Consider the following 23,681-nt stretch of genomic DNA (forward strand, 5'->3'; position numbering starts at 1 on the left):
CACTCCTAGACCCACTTTATATTATTTTTATTTGGAAACAGGGTCTCTTAAGCCAGCAAGGCTGGCTTTGAACCTGCGTGAATCCTCCTGTCTCTGCCTCCCAAGTGCGGGGATTACAAGCGTGCACCACCACACCCGGCTATTTTTTATATTTATTTATTTTATTTATATTGTGTGGTACTTGGGATGGAACCCAGGGACATTCAACCTCCAAGCTACACCCCCAGCTTTATTTTTATTATTTTTATTTTTTGGTGGTGGTACTGGAGATGGAACCCAGAGGCCTTCTACCTCCGGGCTACACTCCCAGACCTATTTTATATTTTATTTGGAAACAGGGTCTCGCTAAGTTGCTGAGAGCCTCACTACATAGCTGAGGCTGGCTTTGAACCTGCGTGATCCTCCTGTCTCAGCCTTCCAAGCACGGGGATTACAAGTGTGCGCCACCATGCCTGGTCTATTATTATTCTTTATTTTGAAACAGGGCCTGAGTTGCAGAGCGCCTCACTAAGTAGCTGAGGCTGGCACACTGCCATCCTCCTGTCTCAGCCTCCCAAGTAATGGATTTACAATTGTGCGCGACCATGCTCAAAATATTTTTTATTTTGAAACAGGGTCTTATTAAGTTGTAGAAAGCCTTACAGGGCTGCTGAGGCTGGCTGCAAACCTGCCATTTTCCTGTTTCAGGCTCCCAAGTATTGGGATTATGGGTTTGCATCACCACGCCCCGCTGAGAAAGTTCTTAAGATCTAAAGCAGGATTTTGCTTGCTTGCTTATTTATTTATTTATCTATTTATTTTTGCGGTACTGGTGATGTATAACTCAGGAGCATTCTACATCTGAGCTACACCCCCAGTCCTATTTTTTTTTCTTTCTTTTTTTGGCGGGTCTGGGAATGGAACCCAGGGCCATTCGACCTTCAAGCTATACCCCTTGCCCTGCTTTTATTCTTTATTTTGGAACAGGGTCTCACTAAGTAGCTGAGCCTGTCCATGAACCACGATCCTCTGGTCTCAGCCTCCCGAATGCTGGGATTACAAGCGTGTGTCACCACGCCGGCTTGCTAATATTTTTTAAAAAAGGAATTTCTTTTTTAATCCTTAAAATTTAATTTGATTTCCAGTAGATCAAAAGTTGCATGAGGTGGTAACTGGTGAGTGCCCTGCAAGCAAGCAGAAGGCTCTTCTAAATAAATCCCAGTGTCCAGGGAGTTCTCGTCCTATTCCGGAGCTACTCGGAATGTGATACTCTGCTTCCCAGCAGTCTTGGTGTTGTCTGGAAGCTTGGCAGAGTGCAGAACCTCCCGCCCTGTTCCCAAACAACTGTTATCCCCATAGGGTCCCTAGGTGAAGCTGGCCATGGTGGTGCAAGCCTATAATCCTAGTACTTGAGAGGCTGAGACGAAGAAGATCTCAGCTTCAAGGCCAGTGATTGGTAACTTAGCAAGATCCTGTTTCAAATTTAAAAATAAAAAAGGGCTGCGGGAGCTGTAGCTCAGTGGTAGAACACCTCTGGGTTCCATCCACAGTACCATACACACACAAAAGAAAGTCTATGGGTGATTAATTTTTAATGCACATTAAAGTTTGAGAAGCACTGATCTGTTTGTTAAGAATAAGTGAGTACATATATGACCAAGTATAGCTAACCCTCTATATCCTGTTTCCTCAGATTTAGTCAACCTTGGGTTGAAAATACTTGGGAAAAAAATTCTAGAAAATTCCAAAGAGTTAAATTTGTCCCAGCCGGGCGTGGTGGCGCACGCTTGTAATCCCAGCATTCGGGAGGCTGAGACTGGAGGATCGCGGTTCGCAGACAGCCTCAGCTACTTAGTGAGGCCCTCTGCAACTCAGTAAGACCCGGTTTCAAAATAAAGAATTAAAAATAGGGCAGGGGGTGTAGCTCGGAGGTCAAATGCCCCTGGGTTCCATCCCCAGGCCCGCAAAAATAAATAAATAAATAAATAAATAAATAAATAAATTTGTCCCATGCTGAGCATTGTGCTGAATCTATGAGTGAGATGACGTGTGGGCACAGCCAGCCACCGCTTGGCGTTACATACATCTTCAGTCTGTCCAGAACTCATTGTTTTAAGCTTCTTTTTCTTGTGCCCTCAAAAAAAGAGTGTAACAACTATTTACAATTTACATAGTGTTTGTATTGCAGCAGGTATTTTAAACAGTCTAGGGATGATTTGAAGTATGCAGGAGGATGTGGAGAGAAGTATGCAGAAGGTTTTGTGCAAATACTGTACCACTTTATTTAAAGAACTTGAGCAGCCGGGCGTGGTGGCGCACGCCTCTAATCCCCATGCTTGGGAGGCTGGATAGGAGGATCGCACAGGTTCGAAGCCAGCCTCAGCTACTGAGTGAGGCTCTCAGCAACTTAGTGAGACCCTGTTTCCAAATAAAGTATAAAATAGGTCTGGGAGTATAGCCCGGAGTTAGAAAAGCTCCTGGGTTCCACCCCCAGTACCACAAAGAAAAAGAACTTGAGCATCTGCAGATTTTGGTGGAAGGAATGGCCCTGGGACCCATCTCCTGTTGATACTAAGCTGCGACCATAATTGAACTCTGACCTTTCTGTAGCAGCTTTGAAGGAAAGTGGGATGAACAAGAAGCATGGAATTCTGAATTTGACTTCCTCTTTATTAATTAAAATTATCTTTTTTTTTCAGGAAAAGAAAGACTATTAGACTAAATGTACTAATAGCACATTTTTGCTCACCTTTCTTCTATTTCTTATGTCTCTTATTGAGGAAATAGTATAATTTCCGGTACTGTCTTAAATATTTTACTACAAAAGTCTTTTCTTAATTTTGAAACCAGATATCTCAGAAATAGAGTCAAACCGATCATTTTCTCCAGAGGAGAGGCGCCAGCAGTATTCCGATTATGACTATCATTCCTCCAATGAGAAACTCAAGGAAAGGCCAAGGTAAGATGATCTCCCTTGCACGTGTCACAATAAATATACACACATACTTGTGTCCTGAGACATTAACGTGGCATATGCTTAAGTTCAAGGGAGGACACACCCAGCAGACTGTCCAGGATGGGTGCCACACCCACTCCCTTCAAGTCCATGGGGGATATCGCACCTGCAGCCACTGAGACCAAGGAACCTAGGTACCAAGAGGATCCTCCAGGTAAGGCTCTAAGGCCACTCGGATTTTTTGGGGGGAGAGAGTTGCTAGGGGTTGAATCCAGGACCTTGTACGTGCTATGTGCATACTCTACCGCTGAGCTATACGTATACCCCAGCCACTCCTTGTTTTCATTTTCAGTTGTTGCCTTCAGCAATTGTATGTATGATATTTTCAAAGAGTGGCTGCAAAGAGAAAGAGAAATTATTAAAAGAGCTGGGTGTGGTGGCTCACGCTTGTAATCCCAGAGTTTGGGAGGCTGAGACGGGAGGATCGCAGTTCAAGGACAGCCTCAACTACTTAGTGAGATCCTTTGCAACTCAGTGAGACCCTGTTTCAAAATAAGGAATAAAAAATAGGACTGGGTGTAGCTTGGAGGTAGAATGTCCCTGGGTTGTAGCCCCAGTATCACAAAAAAAAAAAAAGAAAGAAAGATTATTAAAAGAATCCTTCTTAGAATGACTGAAGTACTGTTTTAGCATTGAAAAAAATATTAAAAACCCTTTTCTCTATGCCATTAGTTACATTTTGACATATTTGATGAGTTTTGGTCCTTTTAGCCTCACCTGTGATCCCAACCTCATCACCCTAACTCTGCTCTGTCACCTGCAGTCATCATCATAAGTTTTACATGCAATTTATTTATTTATTTTTTTTGGTACTGGGGATGGAACCCAGGGGCATTCTACCTCCAAGCTACACCTCCAGCCCTATTTTTTTATTCTTTATTTTGAAACAGTGTCTCACTGAGTTGCAAAAGGCCTCACTAAGTAGTAGCTAAGGCTGTCCTCAAACCACGATCCTCCTGTCTCAGCCTCCCAAATGCTGGGATTACAAGTGTGCGCCGCCATGCCCGCCTTCTATGCATAAATATTTATACATGGAAAAAAACAGAGCCTCGTGTATTCTTAATTATAAAAGATACTCTTTGTACATATGTACTTTACATCTTGGAGGATTATTTCTCTTCTCACTTATTTTCAAAGACCATTGGGACCTCTTGGTGCCTTAAAATTAAGCTTCACATTAAAGATGTCTTATGTTTGATATAATGACATACGTGTAGCCTGAGATACAGAATCACAACTTTTGTGTAGTTCGCTATCTTTATATTTAGAAACAACCTCTTACTAGTCCAGACTGGTAATGATGGGCTTTTGTAATCCACAGCTCCTCAACCCAAAGCCACCCCAAGAACTTTCCTTCGTCCTAGTCCTGAAGATGAAGCAATATATGGGTATAGATTTCCCTCTCTTTCTCTCTCGCTCTCTCTGTCTCTCTCTCTCTCTCTCTCTCTCTCTCGCTCTCTCTCTCCTCCCCTCTACCTCCTTTTGTTTCTTCTTCTACACAGCTCATCCCCTTAACTGAAATCTAAAAGAATGTTTTTTTAACCTAAAGATGCTGATTTTGCATATAAACAGCCACTGTTAGCCAACCCCTATTGCTAGTGTTTATGAGAAAGAGGGTCATATGTAGGAAAAGCACATGGTAGAAGTGGGTGTATTTTTTATAATAGTCTCGACTGCTTGCCTACATATCTACTTACTTCTCCAGAATGTTATTCCGAGTATTTGCTTTTCCCAGACCCATTATTCCTAAATAGGTGAAGTATTTCTAATCTCTGGTCTGTCAGTAGTGGCTGCGCTGACGCGATGATCCCAGCAGGGGGAACGGAGAGGGGCGACCAGGACTCTGTACTTGGTAATGAGTCCCCTGGTGTAGTGGTGTTAGGAGCAGCAGCTGGATCAGGGCCAGCTTCCTTGAATTCAGGTCGTGTATTTATTTGACAAGGGCTGTGGACACCCACAGGCTTCCTTTTAGAAGAATCCTAAACTGGGAGCCAGAGAGCTCAATTTTAGCCCCTTTATTTGCCTTCTCAATTCGACTGAGCTGGTGCAAACATTTTGCATTTCTCCTTCTTCAGTAACGGGGCCTGCTGACATGCATCTCACTGTCCCAAAGGAAGATAAAATTATAGAAGAGAAAAATGAGAGAGCTTTGTCAACTCTCAATTGCCGTATAGACAGAAGCAATGAAATCTCTCCTCTGTTAGTGTGAACCTCCCCCTTTTGAAAAATATCTCTCGTCTTTCCTTTCTAAAATCAAACATGTTGCAGCCCTAACACCAAAATGGTGAAGTTCAAGAAGGGAGAGAGTGTGGGCCTCCGCCTGGCTGGTGGCAATGATGTCGGGATATTTGTCGCTGGCATTCAAGAGGGGACCTCGGCAGAGCAGGAAGGCCTTCAAGAAGGAGACCAGATTCTGAAGGTGAGGGAAAGGCAACCCTTCCTCTAGATGTTACTTGCCAAGTGAGCTTTTCTGGATAATCTTCCCTAAGGAGGGAGAAGCAGGTCACCTTGTGAAAGTAGACCAGTGGCAGGTGTGTCTATGCCCAGCACCGAGGCTCCTACATCCCTCATTCGGGTCCTGTCTTGTTAGTCTTAGAATCCAAAGCTGTATCTGCAGGGATTTGTTGTTTAAAAACTGTGTCAAGATTTCTATTAATTTTTTTAACAATAACAGATATTAAGAGGCTAGTTAATAACCTACAAGTAGCTGGGCATGGTGGCCCACTTCTTTAATCCTAGTATGTGGGAGACTGAGACAGAAGGATTGCATGTTCAAGGCCAACCTGAGCAACTCAGAGAGACTTTGAGTAACTTAGTGAGATGCTATTTCAAAAATAAAAAGTAAACAAAAGCCAAGGGGTATAGCTCAGAAATAGAATGTTCCTGGATTTGGTTCTCAGTTCCAAGAAAAAAAAAACCTACAAGAAAGAAATTTCAAAAATTCTTATGAATTTTAGATGGTTCTTTGTCTTCCCCCTGACAAGTGTCACTCTGTAAGGCAGTAGCCTGTAAATGAGCAGAAGTGGGTGTTGGCATCAGACCGTGTTATTTGAATCCTGCCCCAGCTTCTCATTAACTCCATGACCCTGGCTCACCCTGAGACCCAGTTTCCAGGTCTTTTTAGTGGGGATGAGAATACCTCACCTCCCGGGAGCACTGGGGAGATTAGGAGAGACAGCACTTCCAAGTTCCAGAGTGGATTTCCTGCCATGGAGTTGGAAGGTAGATTTCTGTTTTTTCTTGACACTGGAAGACAACACCGTGTGTCACTCACAACTGAAACTATCCAGGAAGAAAATTCCTGGCCAACCAATTATTGGTAGTTTTATTAAACTTACTGTTGTAATCTGTTGGTGTTAAACAGTTTAAAAATGGCAGCTCAACTTTGGCAGTTTATGAGGTAAACGTGCATTTTTAATGGACTTTAGAATAAGGTTCAAGTATACCACATACCTCGTTAAATATAACTGTCTGTTGAAATGTGGGGATTTTTTTTCTGCTTCTATTTTTGCTTTGTTGGTTGGTTCGGGTTTTTTTCCTCGTTAATTTTAGTGGAAAGTGCGTATCTCATTAACTGGGGGTCTGGCAATCACTTCTAGGTTCAAAGGAAAAGAGGCAGAAAGTCAGAATCCCAGAGGAAGGAGATGGCAGAGTGCCAGAGCTGCTGAGCCCTTCCTTTTTGGCACCCGGCTCTGCTGCGATAGTTCAGATTTCATTTCTGGAGCAGGTGAAGGGCAGACCTGGATCACGAGCTCGCTGAAGCTTTCCAGTGAAACTCTAGACCCTCCTTGGCTCTGGTCGGGATCCTAGAATACTTGGTACCCGAGTGAACTTTACGGTAGAACATAATCCTAGGAAACAGCCCCCACCAAATGCTACTGATAAAAATCCCATTTGAGCTCCAGCACATCAGTTATTTCTTGGTAAATATGTGAATGAGGAAAAAGCCTATTTCCTAACTAGTGCAAAGCCTTAGGAGGTCAGCCCGAGACTTGGAGCATTTACTCATTAAATTTCAAGGATAAAATAGATTTGTCCCGTGGAGGGCAGGGGTCTAAATTTCCTAGTGAATTCATCTGGGCGTTCACAGTTCTACCTACGGTCATCATTGTTAAAGTCAGGGAGAGTCACTTCAATGGGTAAAAAAGTCACAGTACTTGTTATTTAGCGTGTTGCTTCCTGATACGCCCTGATGACCTGGAAGGAACTGTGGGAACTGGCTTTCTTTTGGAGGAACACAGTGCGGGGAGGCCAGGCAGTAAGCGGTCCTCATTCATGGTGGATATAAAATTTCCTATAGACTAAAAAAGGGGATTTGAGTTCTGCAAAGGAGTGGGAAAGATTTAGATTTCCTATCAGGGTGGAGACACTGCTGTGCAGTGAGCCATGGCTGCTCCGGAATCCTCCCTGGGCTCACAGGCGGCTGGACCCCCGTGGACTATGAAATAGGGGCTATTTATTAGAAAGGACAAGGATATTTAGCTGGAAATGACTGTGCAATTTAACCTTTAGAAAGCTGCCCCGGGTTTTGCTGTTTTATTCGCATCTGTGCTGCTGTTCATGGCCACACTGAACACAGGAGGTGCACTGTGCCCGCCTGCCTGTCACTTCTTGCAGTTGCAGGGTTTCTAAGTGGGGCTCGTTTTGTAAAGGTGATGGCCTGGCACGTGGAATGAAAGCGTAAGCTTGCTCTGCTGGGGCACGATATACGTCTTGCCAGTAACAGAAGCATACGTACTTTTGTCCTGTTTGACTTGACCATCTCTTTGCTTAGTAATTATCTGGTACAGTTGTCCTTTCCCTTTGAGAAACCTTTATGGGATGGAAAAGAAAAAAATTTTTTTTACATGATTGTTAACCATGTGGATTTATTTATTTATTTAATATTTTGTGGTCCTGGGGATTGAACCCAGGTATTCTACCTCTGAGCTGTAACTCCAGTCCTATTTTCTTTTTTCATTTATTTATTTATTTATTTACTTTTGGTGGTACTGGGGTTCCTGGAAACCCTTCTACCTTCGGGCTACACTTTCAGACCTATTTTGTATTTTTATTTGGAAACAGGGTCTCTTAAGCCAGCGAGGCTGGCTTTGAACCTGTGTGATCCTACTGTCTCCGCCTCCCAAGCGCGGGGATTACAAGCGTGCGCCACCATGCCCGACAAATAGGGTCAATTGCTGAGGGCCTCAATAAGTTGCTGAGACTGGCCACCAATCTGTGGTCCTCCTGCCTTGGCCTCCCAAGTACTGGGATTACAAGTGTGCATCATGCCAGGCTTGGGATTTTTAGATGTAACACCGTGAGTGCTTTCACTTGATCATTATAGATTTGCACCTTATTATAGGTCAATCACATTTGGCCGTAGAGATGGACAGAGGAACATCCAAGGTCTCCCCTTGCCCTGTCTTATTTAAATAAAAAAATACCAGCATTTGTAGCACTTATAAAAACATACATGTGGCCATACAAAGACGGCTGGGTGTGGTGGCGCACACTTGTCATCCCCGTGCTTGGGAGGCAGAGACAGAAGGATCGAAGCCAGCCTTGCTGGTTTAAGAGACGCTGTTTCCAAATAAAATATAAAATAGGTCTGGGAAAGCTGGGCGTGGTGGCGCACGCTTGTAATCTCAGCATTTGGGAGGCTGAGACCAGAGGACTGCGGTTTGCAGACAGCCTCAGCTACTTAGTGAGGCCCTCTGCAACTCAGTGAGACCCGGTTTCAAAATAAAGAATAAAAAATAGGGCAGGGGGTGTAGCTCGGAGGTCGAATGCCCCTGGGTTCCACCCCCAGACCCCCCCCCCACAAATTAATTAAATTAAAAAAATTAAATTAAAAAAATAGGTCTGAGAGTGTAGCCCGGAGGTAGAAGGGCTTCCAGGAACCAGCACCACCAGAAAAAAAAAAAAAAAAGATATAAGGCCGGGCGTGGTGGTGCACGCTTGTAATCCCTGTGCTTGGGAGGTGGAGACAGGAGGATCGCGCTGGTTCGGAGCCAGCCTCGCTGACTTGAAAGACCCTGTTTCCAAATAAAAAAAATATATAAAATAGGTCTGGGAGTGTAGCCCAGAGATAGAAGGGCTTCCAGGAACCCCAGTACCACCAAAAAAAAAAAAAAAAAAAAAATACAGATGTAGTTATATATTCCTAATTGGAGACAAAGGAGTGTGGATGACAGTATCTTAAATGATAAGTATCATATCAAAGGAAAAGTTAACTTGATTTTTTTTTTTTTTTTTTTTTTTTGGTGGTACTGGGGTTCCTGGAAGCCCTTCTACCTCCGGGCTACACTCCCAGACCTATTTTTACATTTTTATTTGGAAACGGTCTCCTAAGCCAGCGCGCGCGGCTGGCTTCGAACCTGCATGATCCTCCTGTCTCTGCCTCCCAAGCGTGGGGATTACAAGCGTGCGCCATCACGCCCGGCTAACTTGATTATTTTTAAAAAGTATAAAACAGTTTAAGTCTAATGCCTACTTTCACTTAATCACAAGTTTTGGATTTAATTAAGACTCAATTAAAGACAGTTTCTTTTTAGTAATATAGCATTGGTTTTATAATTTAAAAGATTCTGTGGCTGAAGAAAGTAATTTAGTGGGAAATCTATATCTTTTCATTTCTGAAACATTAAAATATAAGATAATTGAGATAACTTTTATATTTTGCTTATTTATTATTACTGTTTTAAAATAGCTTTAAGGGTACAGAAGTATGACTTCAGAATGTCTTTCTTTGTGCCATATATCAATTTGACTTCCTCTTTAACATATTTTCCAAGACCTTTTTACAGTGACCCTTATTAAGTCACTGGGGAATAAATTTTGTGGGCTCCTTGCCAGAAGTTCATATTATATAAGGCTATGCACTAAACCAGTGCCCTGCCATAAAGCTAATGTCCTTCAATTTCATAAACACCCTTTGATTTTACAACCCACATTAAACACCTTTTAGGTGATTGGAGCTATAGGAGAGGGGTGAAATTGATCAGAGTCTTGTTTGCAGATTTTTTACTTGAATTGATATAAAAAGTATGCGAATGCTGGGTCCCCGTGCTCATTTACCACCGACCTCACAACACCCTGGTGCAGTATAGTTATCCGTTACATACTTGTACATTACCTTCTTGTCTACTTCGATGAGAGACTTAAAGAAGGAGATAGGTGCAACCACAATGCGTCCAGTCTGCTGCAGGGACAAGTCCTTGCTTCTGTGGTTTATCCTGAATTAATTAAGGTGGGCAGTGTGGAGGTGGAAGGTTCAGTGATGACCACACGCCCCAGGCATATAGCACAGTGCAGGGGTGGCTTGTGTGGAGACTCCCAGGACATGTGAGCACCTCTTTTTCACTCTGGGAGGCTCTGATGAAAAGAAATAGCTACAAGTTCACATGACACCTAACTAAATTTTCTCTTTCCCCCCATTTTCCCTTTCTGTCAGGTGAACACACAGGACTTCCGAGGGCTGGTTCGGGAGGATGCTGTTCTCTACCTATTAGAAATCCCCAAAGGTGAAATGGTGACCATTTTAGCCCAGAGCCGAGCTGATGGTGAGCATGTTGGGACATTTAATTCACTTGGGGAAGTGGGAAGTATAGAACAGGTGTCTTGGGACCAGAAAAGGCAAATTCAGGTATGAAAAAGTGGAAGTAAGCCGGGCGTGGTGGCACACACTTGTAATCCCAGCACTTGAGAGGCTGAGATAGGAGGATCACATAGGTTCAAAGCCAGCCTCAGCTACTGAGTGAGGCTCTCAGCAACTTAGTGAGACCCTGTTTCCAAATGAAGTGTAAAATAGGTCTGGGAGTGTAGCCCGGAGGTAGAAAGCCCCTGGGTTCTACCCCCAGTACTACAAAATCAATCAATCAGTCAATCAATCAATCAAAAGTGGAAATAGATCCTAACACCTAATCCCTGGGTCATGAATGTGTGGCAGAAATTTAGTTGCCACTTAGCTTTCTATAAAAATTGTCTTCTTCACACCTTCTGAAATAATTTTACTGGTTGTGTCCATTTGGAGTCAAACAGCTTTTCTCTAGAGTGATATATCCTTACGTTGTGCCTGGAGTTATTTGTAGGTTCCCATGTGACTGATGCTAAGAGCCTCACCTGCTGTCAGATCCCACCTTGACCCTGGCCAACCTGGCACCTTATTTGACCTTTCCCGACCTTGACCTTGTTCTCATGCAGAAAGTGGGACCACCAGAGTCTCTTCCCATCTGTTTCAGAGGGTCATCTGGCAACTGTGTTAGTCTGGGGTTTCCAGGGAAACTGAACTAACAGCAGATATTGGAACTAATGGGAAATAGGTTTATTATAAGGAGTTGGCTCCCATGATTATGGGGGCTGATGAGTCCCAAGACCCTCAGAGGGAGTGGGCAATGTGGAGCCCAGCCGAGCCAATGACTCGGTTCTAGTCTGAGTCTGAAGGCCTGAGAACCAAGAGAGCCCATGAGTTCGTTCCAGCACAAAGCAGGGAGAAAACTGATACCAAGTTGGAAGGCCGCCAGGCAGGAAGGGCAGTGCACGCTTCCTGAGGGCAAGTTTGCTTTTTGTTCTGTTCAGGCCTTCAGCTGGTTGGATGGGGCTCACCATGTGATAGAGGGCAATCTTCTTCACTTCGTCTACTCGTTTAAACATTGGTCTCAGTCAAGTGTGGTGACGCACATGTGCAATCCCAGTACTTGGGAGGCCAAGACTAGAGAATCACAGGTTCAAGGACAGCCTCAGCCACATAGCAAGATAGTCAGCAACTTAGCGAGACCCTGTTTCCAAACAAAAATAAAAGGGCTGGGTGTGTAGCTTGGACTTAAAATGCCCCTGAGTTTGTTTCCTATTTAAACAAACAAAAAAAAAAAAAAACAAGCAAAAACATTAATAATCTCATCTACAACTCCCTCCCAGAAATATCTAGAAAAACGTTTGACCTAACCTTCTGGGGCACTTCATACCCAGTCAAGTTGACACAAAATTAACCACCATTAACTCATGAAGTCGGTTATTTATCCCTCCTCCTGCCAGGACGGGATTCCCACAGGCATGTGCTCTTCCTCATAGGCCTGCGCCCACTGGAGAGAAGGTAAAGGGGGCGACTAGAGATGGCAGAGGCCAGAACTCAGGAAAGGCCTTCAGCTGAGCCAAAGGCAGCAAACCTGGCTTTGTCTTTCAGTGTATAGAGACATCCTGGCCTGCGGCAGAGGGGATTCTTTTTTTATAAGAAGCCACTTTGAATGTGAGAAGGAGACGCCACAGAGCCTGGCCTTCACCAGGGGGGAGATCTTCCGAGTCGTAGACACTTTGTATGATGGCAAGCTGGGCAACTGGCTGGCTGTGAGGATCGGAAACGACCTGGAGAAAGGCTTGATCCCCAACAAGAGCAGGTACCGCCGGTCCACATTCCCACAATCCCTTTCATCCTGACCTTCCCCCCCAAAAAAAAAAAAAAAAAAAAAACGGGAACCCCCCCCCCCCACACACATGTGACAAAAATATCTGAGAGAAACAACTTAAAGAAGGATGGGTATTGGCCCAGAGTTCCAGGCCCTGGTCCCTTGGCCTCATCGCCGTGGGCTTGTAGTGGGGCAGAACATCATGGTGGAGCGCGTGGTGGAACAAGACGCTCATTCTTGGCAGCCAGAAGCAGAAAGAGAGTCGGTCTTTAAGTGCCCACTCCTGCCACCTAGGTCCAACCTCCTAATGTTTCCAGCACCTCCCAGGAGCTCCACCAACTGAGGACCAGGTTTTCAACGCAGATCCAAGTCATGAGTGCCCCAAAAGGAAATCCCACAATATCTCATAATTCGTTACCATCTACTTCTTGTTTATGGAGGCTGGTCTAGAACTAACTGTTGGTTGTTACGGTCGGCTGTGCTTGTTAATTTCCTAAGGCGCGTCCGCTGCCTCGCATAGTGTCCTCAGGAGGGGCTGAGTGGCTGAGTGCACTGGCACACCTCTGAGCTCCATCCTGGGAGAGGCTCCTGCGCCCCAGAGAATACCTGCTGGCTGGCGGCAGTGCAGGAACACAGGAAAGAGCCTGTGTGTTAGTAGGAGTTTCTGGTGTGTTTACTTATGTGCCAGGTGAGCAGCCCCTGTATTTCCTGTATTTATCGCTGAGTCACTTTGGTGGATTTCACAGAGTCCTGGTCCTTTTCCACCTCCACTGGGAAGTGAAGGTCCCCACGGCCCCCGCCTGGGGAACGTCTTCATCATCAAGCTGAAGCTCCTCTAATCCAAGTTATTAAGCGTCACTGACCAGAGCTGGTTCGTGATACACATGTGCCCCATTTCCTGCCTGTAGAGAGCCATTTGCTTTCTCCTCAGAGCGGAACAGATGGCCAGTGTCCAGAATGCCCAGAGAGACAATGCTGGGGACAGGGCAGACTTCTGGAGAATGCGGGGCCAGAGATCCGGGATGAAAAAGAACCTCAGGAAGAGCCGGGAAGACTTGACGGCTGCGGTGTCAGTGAGCACCAAGTTCCCGGCGTACGAAAGGGTTCTGTTGCGGGAAGGTGAGTAAGCCATGGAGGGCTTGATGATCCACCTGGGCCTGGTATTTCCCCATTAAAGTTCTAACTTACCTACATTTCTTACGTCAATGGTAGCAATGTAGTGTTGGTGTACTAACATGGAACCCGACTTACAAAGAAATTGACTTACTCACATTCTTCAGTGGAGGCAAATTTCTACCACCTAGAAAAGTATTTTAATACTGTCATTCAAAAGCTTTTATATGGCCGGGCGTGGTGGTGCACCGCACTTGAGAGGTGGAGACAGGAGGATCGCGCAGGTTCAAAGCCAGCCTTGCTGGTTTAAGAGAACCTGTTTCCAAATAAAAATATAAAATAGGTCTGGGAGTGTAGCCCAGAGGTAGAAGGGTTCCATCCCCAGTACCACCAAAAAAAAAAAAAGAAAAGCTATGTTACTCATAGCAGTGTGTGTGTGTGTGTGTGGGGGGGTACTGGGGATAGAACCCAGGGGCATTCTACCTCCAAGATACATGCCCCCCCATCCCTATTTTTTATTCTTTATTTTGAAACAAGAGTCACACTCACTAAATAGCTGAGGCTGTCCATGAACCACGAGCCTCCTGTCGCAGCCTCCCAAATGCTGGGATTACAAGCGTGTGCCACCCGTAACAAAATTTATCTTTAAAAATGGAGCAAAGAAGGTATATTCTGCAGGAAAGAACTGAGTGGAGGTGGGGGGAACACACACATACTTTCATTTCATTGTGTTATTTTCAAAAGCCTATGTCTTGTCTGAGCAACAAGGCTTGTGAATGTGTTGTGATGACCTTTCTTGTCTTGTTTCAGCTGGTTTCAAGAGACCTGTGGTCTTATTTGGCCCCATCGCCGATATAGCAATGGAAAAGCTGGCCAACGAGTTACCTGACTTGTTCCAAACAGCCAGTAAGTCTGTCACTGATGTGTTTTTCTCACAAAATTTCTATTTTGAAAAATAGACCACATAAGATTGTTTACTAGAAATAGTATTCAAATTACCTTTAATCTCTGCTTGTATGTGTATAAGATATATGTAAAACATAAACAAATATTATTTTTAGACTTGGGTCCCATTTCCTGGATGTTTCATTATGTCTATGCAAATCTAAAACACTTCTGGTCCCAACCATTTCTGATAAGCAAAACTCAACCTGTATGTAGTTCTTTTTTTTTTTTTTTCTTCAAAAATTTGCAGCTGTCTCAATTATGTCCTATTTAGCTTTTCAAAATCAGGATACAACCAAGGATCATGCTTTTTTATTGTCTTCTTATGATTTTTGTGTATATTTTTAGTCCCTTCCTTTTTTCTCAGTTACTAGGGATATTGATATTTTGAAGAGTCCAACCCAGTTGTTCCATAGGTTCTTGTCTACTAGACTTGCCTACCCATTTCTTCATGATCAGGTTTCAGTTAAACAAGTGGTTGGGTCTTTCCCTCTGCCTCTCATGAGGAGCCACTTGATGGCAAGTGTCCCATTGTTGCTGATACCAGCTTGGAGCATTTGGTTTGTCTCTGATTTCTAAAAACTTACTTAACGCCATTTTTGCTCTTGCAGAAACAGAACCAAAAGATGCAGGATCTGAGAAATCCAGTGGAGTGGTTCGGTTAAATACAGTTAGGCAAATTATTGAGCAGGTGAGAAAGTGTGTTGGAAGGTCGTGTGTCCAAAAGAACTGGATCATGCTTTGCTGCTGTCTCTTTTAGAATAGAAAGGGGTGTGTGTGTGTGTGTGTGTGTGTGTGTGTGTGTGTGTGTGTGTTGCTAGAGATTGAACCCAGAGACATTCTACTTCTGAGTTACACCCCCAGCCCTCCTGTATTTTTATTTGGAAACAGAATCTCACTAAGTTGCTGAGGCTATCCTCAAACCTTCAATCTTCCTGTCTTAGCCTCCCAAGTACTGGGATTACAGGTGTGCGCCACCACATCTGGTTTAGAATCTGTATTTTAATAATCATTAAATGTTAATGACAAATGTTAATGTTAATGCAAGCCAATTCATTGTGTGGGAACCAGTCACTATTCTGTGACAATAATGTTTTAGTTTTCTTTCAGAGTTCTTAGCATTATATCTATTAACAGTCCACCTTATTTGAGGGGCAATGTTCCAGGAATCCTGGCAGATGCTTGAAACCATTGATAGCATCAAACCCTACGTAACTATGTTTTTCCTGTATATACATAACTATAATAAAATTTAATTTATAAATTAGGCACAAAAAGAAGTTAATAACTAATAACAAAATGGAACAATTATAGCAATATAATATTTAGTAAAATTATGTGAAATCTCTATGTCTTAAACTTATTCTGCTGTACTCAGTCTTCTTACTACTTGTTGACCTCAGGTAACTGTAACTGCAGAAAGTAAAACCACCAGCCAGGCATGTTGGCGCACGCTTGTAATCCCCGCACTTGGGAGGCTGAGACAGGAGGATTGCACAGGTTTGAAGCCAGCCTCAGCTACTTAGTGAGGCTCTCAGCAACTTAGTTAGACCCTGTTTCCAAATAAAATATGAAATAGGTCTGGGAGTATAGCCCAGAGGTAAAAAGCCCCTGGGTTCCACCCTCAGTACCACAAAAAAAAAAAAAAAAAAAAAAAAATTAGGTCTGGAAGTATAGTCCGGATGTACAAAGCCCCTAGGTTCCACCCCCAGTACCACCAAAACAAAAAAGAAAGAAAGTAAAACCACCAATAAGAGGGACTGCTGTCATCCTATTTATGATCGTTTAATTGATTGATAATAATGAAGTGGACATATGTAGAAGGAAATGTTTTCTTTTTTATTTACATTTACTTTTTTTTTTTTTTTTTTTGGTACTGACCATTAAACCCAGGCACATTCTACCTCCGAGCTACACCTCCAGCCCGCTTTTATTTTTTATTTTGAAGCAAGGTCTTGCTTAGTTGCTGAGGGCCTTGCTAAGTTGTGAGGCTATCCTCAAACCTGTGATGCTCCTGTTTTAAGCCTCCCAAGAACTGGAATTGGAGGCAGTGTACCACCACACTGGGCTTGAATGATAATGTTGAAATGGACATAATGTGGAAGGAAATGTTTCTTTTCTTAACTTACATATTTTATCTGATGCAGCCTTTACTTATAAAAAAATTTTTAATGCTGTTTTGCTTAATGAACTCACCCATGTACCTTTTCTCCATCTGTAACAGGATAAGCACGCACTGCTGGACGTGACTCCGAAGGCTGTGGACCTGTTGAATTACACCCAGTGGTTCCCAATTGTGATTTTCTTCAACCCGGACTCTAGACAGGGTGTCAAAACCATGAGGCAGAGGCTGAATCCATCCTCCAACAAAAGTTCTCGGAAGTTATTCGATCAAGCCAACAAGCTCAAAAAATCGTGTGCGCATCTTTTTACAGGTAAGTGGAATTTAAAATCTAGCCTTTGCTCGAAAAGTGAGAAATAGAGAATTGAAAAGCAGAAGAAGGTAAACCATCTGAGTGGAGAATTTGAAATTCTGTTCATGACTTCTTCAAAACTAGTTAATTATATTAAAGGGGTATATCAGACCCATTGCATTTGAGTATTGAACTTTGGCGTTTTGACTGCTTGGGAATGATTGTAAAGATCCATGATATGGAAACGTGTGGTCCTTTTGGTGAGGCTCATCCTTGTAGTGACTGATCCTCCTTCCCCGCTCAGCACTCACATCTCACTATGTCACCTTGTTCTCTGCTCACTACCAGTGCATGCATTAACTTACGGGGTGAGACAAGAACTCGTTTATTATTATTATTATTATTATTATTATTATTATTATTATTATTTGTGTGTGTGTGTGTGTGTGTGTGTGTGTGTGTGTGTGTAGTGCTGGGGATTGAACCCAGGGACATTCTACCTCTGACCTATACCCCCAGACCCATTTTATTTATTTATTTTTTTTTTGAAACAAGGTCTCACTGAGTTGTGTAGGGCCTCCCTAAGTTTTTGAGGCTGACTGTGAAACTCTGATCCTCCTGTCTTAACCTCCCAAGTACTAGAATTACAAGCATGCACCACCATGCCTGGCTTCATTATATTTTTTATTTTATTTTATTTTATCTTTGCGGGTTTGGGGATGGAACCCGGGGGCACTTGACCTCTGAGCTACACCCTCTGCCCTATTTTTTTTTAATTCTGTATTTTGTAACAGGGTCTCACTGAGTTGCAGAGGGCCTCACTAAGTAGCTGAGACTCTCTGTGAACCGTGATCCTCTGATCTCAGCCTCTCGAATGCTGGGATTACAATTGTGCGCCACCACGCCCGGCTAAATTCTAATTTTTTTTTGTTTTTTTTTTTGGGGTGGTACTGGGGTTCCTGGAAGCCTTTCTACCTCCGGGCTACACTCCCAGACCTTTTTTTTTTTTAATATATTTTTATTTGGAAACAGAGTCTCTTAAGTCAGCAAGGCTGGCTTCTAACCTGCATGATCCTCCTGTCTCCGCCTCCCAAGTGCGGGGATTACAAGTGTACACCACCACGCCCGGCTTACCTGGCTTATTTTAAATGTCCCCTAAAAAGAAAGTTGAACACTCTGGATGTTGGATGATTTAAAGATTAATTACTTTTTTTTAAGTGTAGTAATAATGATGATAATAATAAGGTGATTATGATTTTTTCAAAGAACCTTTATCAGCCAGGCCTAGTGGCACATGCTTGTAATCCTAGTACTTGGAAGGCTGAGACTTGAGGAGATTAGATTCAAGGCCAGCCTCAGCAACTTAGTGAGACCCTGTTTCAAAATAAAATAAGGCTAGAGGTTTAGCTCAGAGGTAGAACACCCCTCAGTTCAATCTCCAGTACCACACACATACACAAAGAACTCTATCTGGGCACAGTGGTACATACCTATAATTTCAGTACTTGGGAGGCTGAAGCAGACAAAGTTTTACAGTATGGGGTTTTTCAGTTGTGGCATCATGTGGGTTTGCAGCCAGCCTCAGTAACTTTAATAAGAACTATGTCAAAATCAAAAATGAAAAGGGCTAGGGATATAGCTTGGAGGTAGAATGCCAACAAGCTCAAAAAAGCATGTGCACATCTTTTTACAGGTAAGTGGAATTTAAAATCTAAACTTTGCTCAAAAGTGAGAAATAGAGAATTGAAAAGTGGAAGAAAGAAAACCATCTGAATGGAGAATTTGAAATTCTGTTCATGGCTTCTTCAAAAATAATTAATCACATAAAAGAGATTCATTCCCCATTACCAAAATAAATAAATATAAAAAGTAAAAGGAATGTTTAGCTTTTTTTTTTTTTTTTTTTGGTGGTACTGGGGTTCCTGGAAGCCCTTCTACCTCCGGGCTACACTCCCCGACCTATTTTTATATTTCTATTTGGAAACAGGGTCTCCTAAGCCAGTGCGCGTGGTTGGCTTCGAACCTGCACGATCCTCCTGTCTCTGCCTCCCAAGCGCGGGGATTACAAGCGTGTGCCACCATGCCCGGCAAGAATGTTTATCTTTTAGAGATATTTACTATATAAAATACTTATGGGTGATTTAGAATATCTAGAATATTTTTTTTTTTTTGCGGGTTTTGGGATGGAACCCAGGGGCATTTGACCTCTGAGCTACACCCTCAACCCTATTTTTTTATTCTTTATTTTTGAAACAGGGTCTCACTAAGTTGCGGAGGGCCTCACTAAGTAGCTGAGGCTGTCCCCGAACCGCGATCCTCTGGTCTCAGCCTCCCGAATGCTGGGATTACAAGCGTGTGCCACCATACCCGGCTGAATATCTAGAATATTCTAAGTGTGAAAAGTGAAAGGAAAAAATGGCACATATAAGATAGGACTGACCGGGATTGGATAGTTGTTGAAGCTGTTTGTTATATACCCAAAAGCTCATTAAACTACCCTGTAAGCTGGATGTGGAAACCAGCCCCAGCAACTTAGACCTGTTTGTCAAAATAAAAAAGGAGCTAGAAGTTTTGTTTGGAGGTAAAATACCCCTGGTTCAATTCCTAGTATCCAAACAAAACAAAAACAACAAAAATAACTTATCTTTCACTTTTGCTCATGTGTAAAATTTTTTATAAAGTCCCTGAAATAAACTCATAGCAACTATTACTCATGATAGTGAGCTGGTCTAACAATATGACATATTTTAGTAACTGAATATATGATTATCTATACAAGTGAGTAATTCTGTCAACATGGTGTAATTAAGGGCTTAAAAGGATTTCATTAATTTTCGGTTACACAATGCTTTGTTTTGGGGAACATCATGAGGATATCTCATAGATCTATTATCTTTAGGATGATGGTATCCCTTTTGAGTTCAGTGGCAGTCATCATAAACCTGTGTGTCATTTTGGGCAAATATCTCTATTGCTGGGGAGGAAGGGGATTTTCAAATGAATATATGTGCACATAAGACTTTTTTTTTTTTTTTTTTTACTGTTACTTTTTTTGTTGGTTACTTTTACTATTGTGAAATGTTGTCACTGACACCTAGTTTAACTAGATGCAAAGAGGAATGTCCATCATAAACTAGACTTCTGTGACTGGAGTCTGAAGGGCTTGCACTTTTTGTATATCATGTATATTTTTCTCTCATTTTTACTACAAGTAATAAAATTGTATTATTATTCCTATAGCAACAGTAAACAGTGATATAGCTTTTTATATATGTTGCCTTTGGGGGCCAAAAAAAGGCCCAGTAAGGGATTCTGCATAATCAAAGGTCCTGCTTTAGAAGCCAGGCACAGTGGCACAAACCTATACTCTCAGCTTCAGGAGGCTGAGGCAGGAGGCTCGCTTGAGCCTAGGAACACGAGGACAGCCTTGGACCCTTAGCAAGACCCTGTCTCAAAAACAAGCCGGGCGTGTTGGCGCACGCTTGTAACCCCAGCATTCGGGAGGCTGAGATATGAGGATCGCAGTTCACGGACAGCCTCAGCTACTTAGTGAGGCTCTGTGCAACTCAGTGAGACCTGGTTTCAAAATAACAGAATAAAAATTAGGGCAGGGGGTGTAGCTTGGAGGTCGAATGCCCCTGGGTTCCACCCCCAGACCCGCCAAAAACAAAACAAAACAAAACAAGAAAACACTCCAGTGTCTTTGCCTATGTCCAATTATACATACCTTATAGCACAGACATATTATTCTAATGCCCAAAGAAATCATATGCAGGTTGATTATTCCTTATTTAAAATGTATAGAACCAGAAATGTTTTAGATCTGAGACTTTGTAGTATTTTGCATATATGTAATGAGCTGACTTAGGAATGAGAGCTAAATAAACGCAAATTAATATATGGTTGCTATGTACCTTGAACACAGAGCCTGAAGGTAATTTTATGCAATAGTTTGAGCTATTTTTACATAAAACAATTTTACGGTATGGGGTTTTTCAATTGTGGCATCATGTGAGTTCCCCAAAATTTTGGATTTGAGAGTTCCGGTTTTGGATTTTTAGATCAACTACTAGTGCAGTTCCTCTGATTAACTGACAAGAACCCGGAGCCCACGGGGTCATGCACCATGTTAACCTGGCTCCCATTTCATTTTTCAGCTTGCTTTTAAGTCCACCCCATGGCTAGGAGCTTCCCTCAGAACACTGAGTTTGGGGTTCACGTGAGGATGCAAGAAATCAGGAAGGATAATAGTGGGTTATAGAAGAACCAGGACAGGCAGGAGAGGGGAGTCAGACTGTGGGCACTTTCTCTAGCTCTGAGTCTCCATTGTTTGCTCTTTGGAGAACAGCGCACAGTGGCTGGTGGAGTCTCAGTGAGGATCCGGAGGAGCCTTAGTGTGTCTAAGAGTTTAACAACCCCTCAGTGAGCTCCACTAATAGATTACAAAATGCTTGAAGGCAGAGGCTGTATATTATCCCGCTCCATGCGCACAAATACCAGAATTGGGCAAGGCATAGATATGTGTAACTTAGGTTAGACCTGCTTCTGGCATACCAAGCCCTCCCTCCCTTCCTCCCCCTCCCCCCTTCCCCCCTTCCTTCCTTCCTTCTTTCTTTCTTCTTCTTCTTCTTCTTTTTTTTTTTTTTTTTTTTTGGTATTGGAGATGGAACCCAGGGGCATTCTACCTCTGAGCTACACCCCCAGCCCTGCTTTTTATTCTTTATTTTTTTGAAACAGGGTCTCACTGAGTTGCAGAGGGCCTCAGTAAGTAGCTGAGGCTGTCCGCGAACCACCATCCTCCTGTCTCAGCCTCCAAATTGCTGGGATTACAAGTGTGTGCCACCACACCCAGCCCAAGCCATTTCTTAAATAAGCTAGGTAGGGAGCTGAGAGTCTTAGGATAATTCAAACCAGAGGTTGGAGATTGAAAGAACTCTATGAGTACCAGGTTTCAGGAACTTAGACTTTTGAAGGGACCCAATCTCACCATAAATTGCCAGTCTCTTATAGAATCATTGTTCAGCTTGGGTGCAGCAGGGTGCCTGGTAGCTTGGACCAACAAGCCCCAAGTATCTACCCAGTGGTCTTTTGTAATATTCTTTCTGACTTCTAAGTTTGATTCCTTAAAGTTGCATGGATAGCTGGGTGTGGTAACCACACATCTGTAATCCCAGTGTTTGAGAGAGTGAGAAAGGAGGATCCCAAGTTTGAGGCCAGTCTCAGCAACTTAGTGAGTCCTTATTTAAAAAAATAAAACCAAACAGCTAAGAGTGTAGCTCAGTGATAGAGTGCCCCTGGGTTCAGTCTCTAAGCTGCCTGGATGGCCTTACCAGCCCTTTGTTCTGCACCCTGCACCCCAGTCAACCTGACCATGTGGGGACTGGAGGTGTGTGCCACGGCCAGAAACACTGGTTTTCAAACTTGAGCAGTAGAACCTTTATCCTGAATTAATGTTTTGGGTGGGATTTTTGTTGTTTTGTTTTTTTGTTTGTTTGTTTGTTTGTTTTTGTTGTTGTTGTTTTGGTTTGGTTTTTTGGTGGTACTGGGGTTCCTGGAAACCCTTCTACCTCCGGGCTATACTCCCAGACCTATTTTATATTTTTATTTGGAAACAGGGTCTCTTAAACCAGCGTGGCTGGCTTCAAACATGCACGATCCTCCTGTCTCCGCCTCCCAAGCTTGGGGATTACAAGCGTGCACTGCCACACCCGGCACTTTTTTTTTTTATTTTAAGTTTGTGGTATTTTATGGACCAGTAAATGAGAATAATAGAGTTAACTTTAGCCAAGTGTGGTGATGCATGCTTTTAACACTTGGGAGGCTGAGACAGGAGGGTCACAGGTTTGCGGCCAGTCTCAGCTTCTTAGTGAGGCCCTCCACAACTTAGTGAGATTCTGTTTCAAAATAAAGAATAAAAATAGGACTGGGGGTATAGCTTGGAGGTAGAATGTTCCTGGGTTCAATCCCTAGTACCCCCCACACACACACACACACGGTAGAGTTGCTTTAATAAACATACTTTCCTACAGAAGAGTATTTCATTATGCTGATACTAAATGTCTTTCCTAATATTATCAGGGTACTCCTGGATAAACAAGAGACACTTATTCTGACACTTGCTCAAAAGCAAGTTGAGAGCCGGGCGTGGTAGCGCATGCTTGTAATCCCCGCGGTTGGGAGGCTGAGACAGGAGGATCACACGGGTTCAAAGCCAGCCTCAGCTACTTAGTGAGGCTCTCAGCAACTTAGTGAGACCCTGTTTCCAAATGAAATATAAGAAAGGTCTGGGAGTATAGCCCGGAGGTAGAAAGCCTCTGGGTTCCACCCCCAGTACCACCCAAAAAAAAAAAAAAAAAGCAAGTTGACTTGTCAGAGTAGGTTAAGTTTACCTCCCCTTTTCAATTAAAAACAAAAATCGCTGTAAGCCTGGCTTGATGGTCCATGACTGTAATCCCAGTACTTGGGAAGCTGAAACTGGAGAATCACAAGTTTAAGTCTACCCCCGGCAACTAGTGAGACCCTGTTTCAAAATAAAAAGGGCTGAGAATGTAGGCTGAATGTAGAATGCCCCTCAGTGCAATCCCTGGTACCAAAACAAAACAAGAACCCCCACAAAGTCTGAATTGCATGTGTTCTTAGCATCCCTGAACCTCGCAGTTCATATTTGGAAGACCACCGAGTGGAACTATGGACTTAGAGACCCAGCAGGGCCACCCGTTGTGCTAAATTGTGGCATTATAAAGCACTGTGGGATGTTCCAGCTATTTCCCTGGCTTTCCAGGTTCAGTCTAGAGGACTCTGAATGGCTTCTCCCTCGGACGTGGGAGGCAC

At 43.2% G+C, this 23,681-nt stretch overlaps 1 protein-coding gene across 7 annotated transcripts in view; it reads left to right on the top strand.

Annotated features, from left to right (window-relative positions):
• Positions 1 to 23,681, top strand: part of TJP2 (tight junction protein 2) — a gene marked incomplete at both ends in the record, with an annotated part of 93,110 nt that overhangs the window by 58,581 nt on the left and 10,848 nt on the right. For all 7 annotated transcript variants that reach the window (XM_080708536.1, XM_080708538.1, XM_080708541.1 and 4 more), the window contains 10 exons: positions 2,830 to 2,938; positions 3,022 to 3,149; positions 4,317 to 4,383; positions 5,264 to 5,414; positions 10,431 to 10,539; positions 12,159 to 12,369; positions 13,310 to 13,497; positions 14,302 to 14,397; positions 15,048 to 15,127; positions 16,661 to 16,871. In XM_080708536.1, coding sequence (XP_080564662.1) covers positions 2,830 to 2,938; positions 3,022 to 3,149; positions 4,317 to 4,383; positions 5,264 to 5,414; positions 10,431 to 10,539; positions 12,159 to 12,369; positions 13,310 to 13,497; positions 14,302 to 14,397; positions 15,048 to 15,127; positions 16,661 to 16,871 — 1,350 coding nt within the window. The remainder of the gene's footprint in view (positions 1 to 2,829; positions 2,939 to 3,021; positions 3,150 to 4,316; positions 4,384 to 5,263; positions 5,415 to 10,430; positions 10,540 to 12,158; positions 12,370 to 13,309; positions 13,498 to 14,301; positions 14,398 to 15,047; positions 15,128 to 16,660; positions 16,872 to 23,681) is intronic.

This window comes from Muscardinus avellanarius (genome assembly GCF_963383645.1).
Source record: "Muscardinus avellanarius genome assembly, chromosome: 13".
Taxonomy (NCBI): Eukaryota; Metazoa; Chordata; class Mammalia; order Rodentia; family Gliridae; genus Muscardinus; species Muscardinus avellanarius.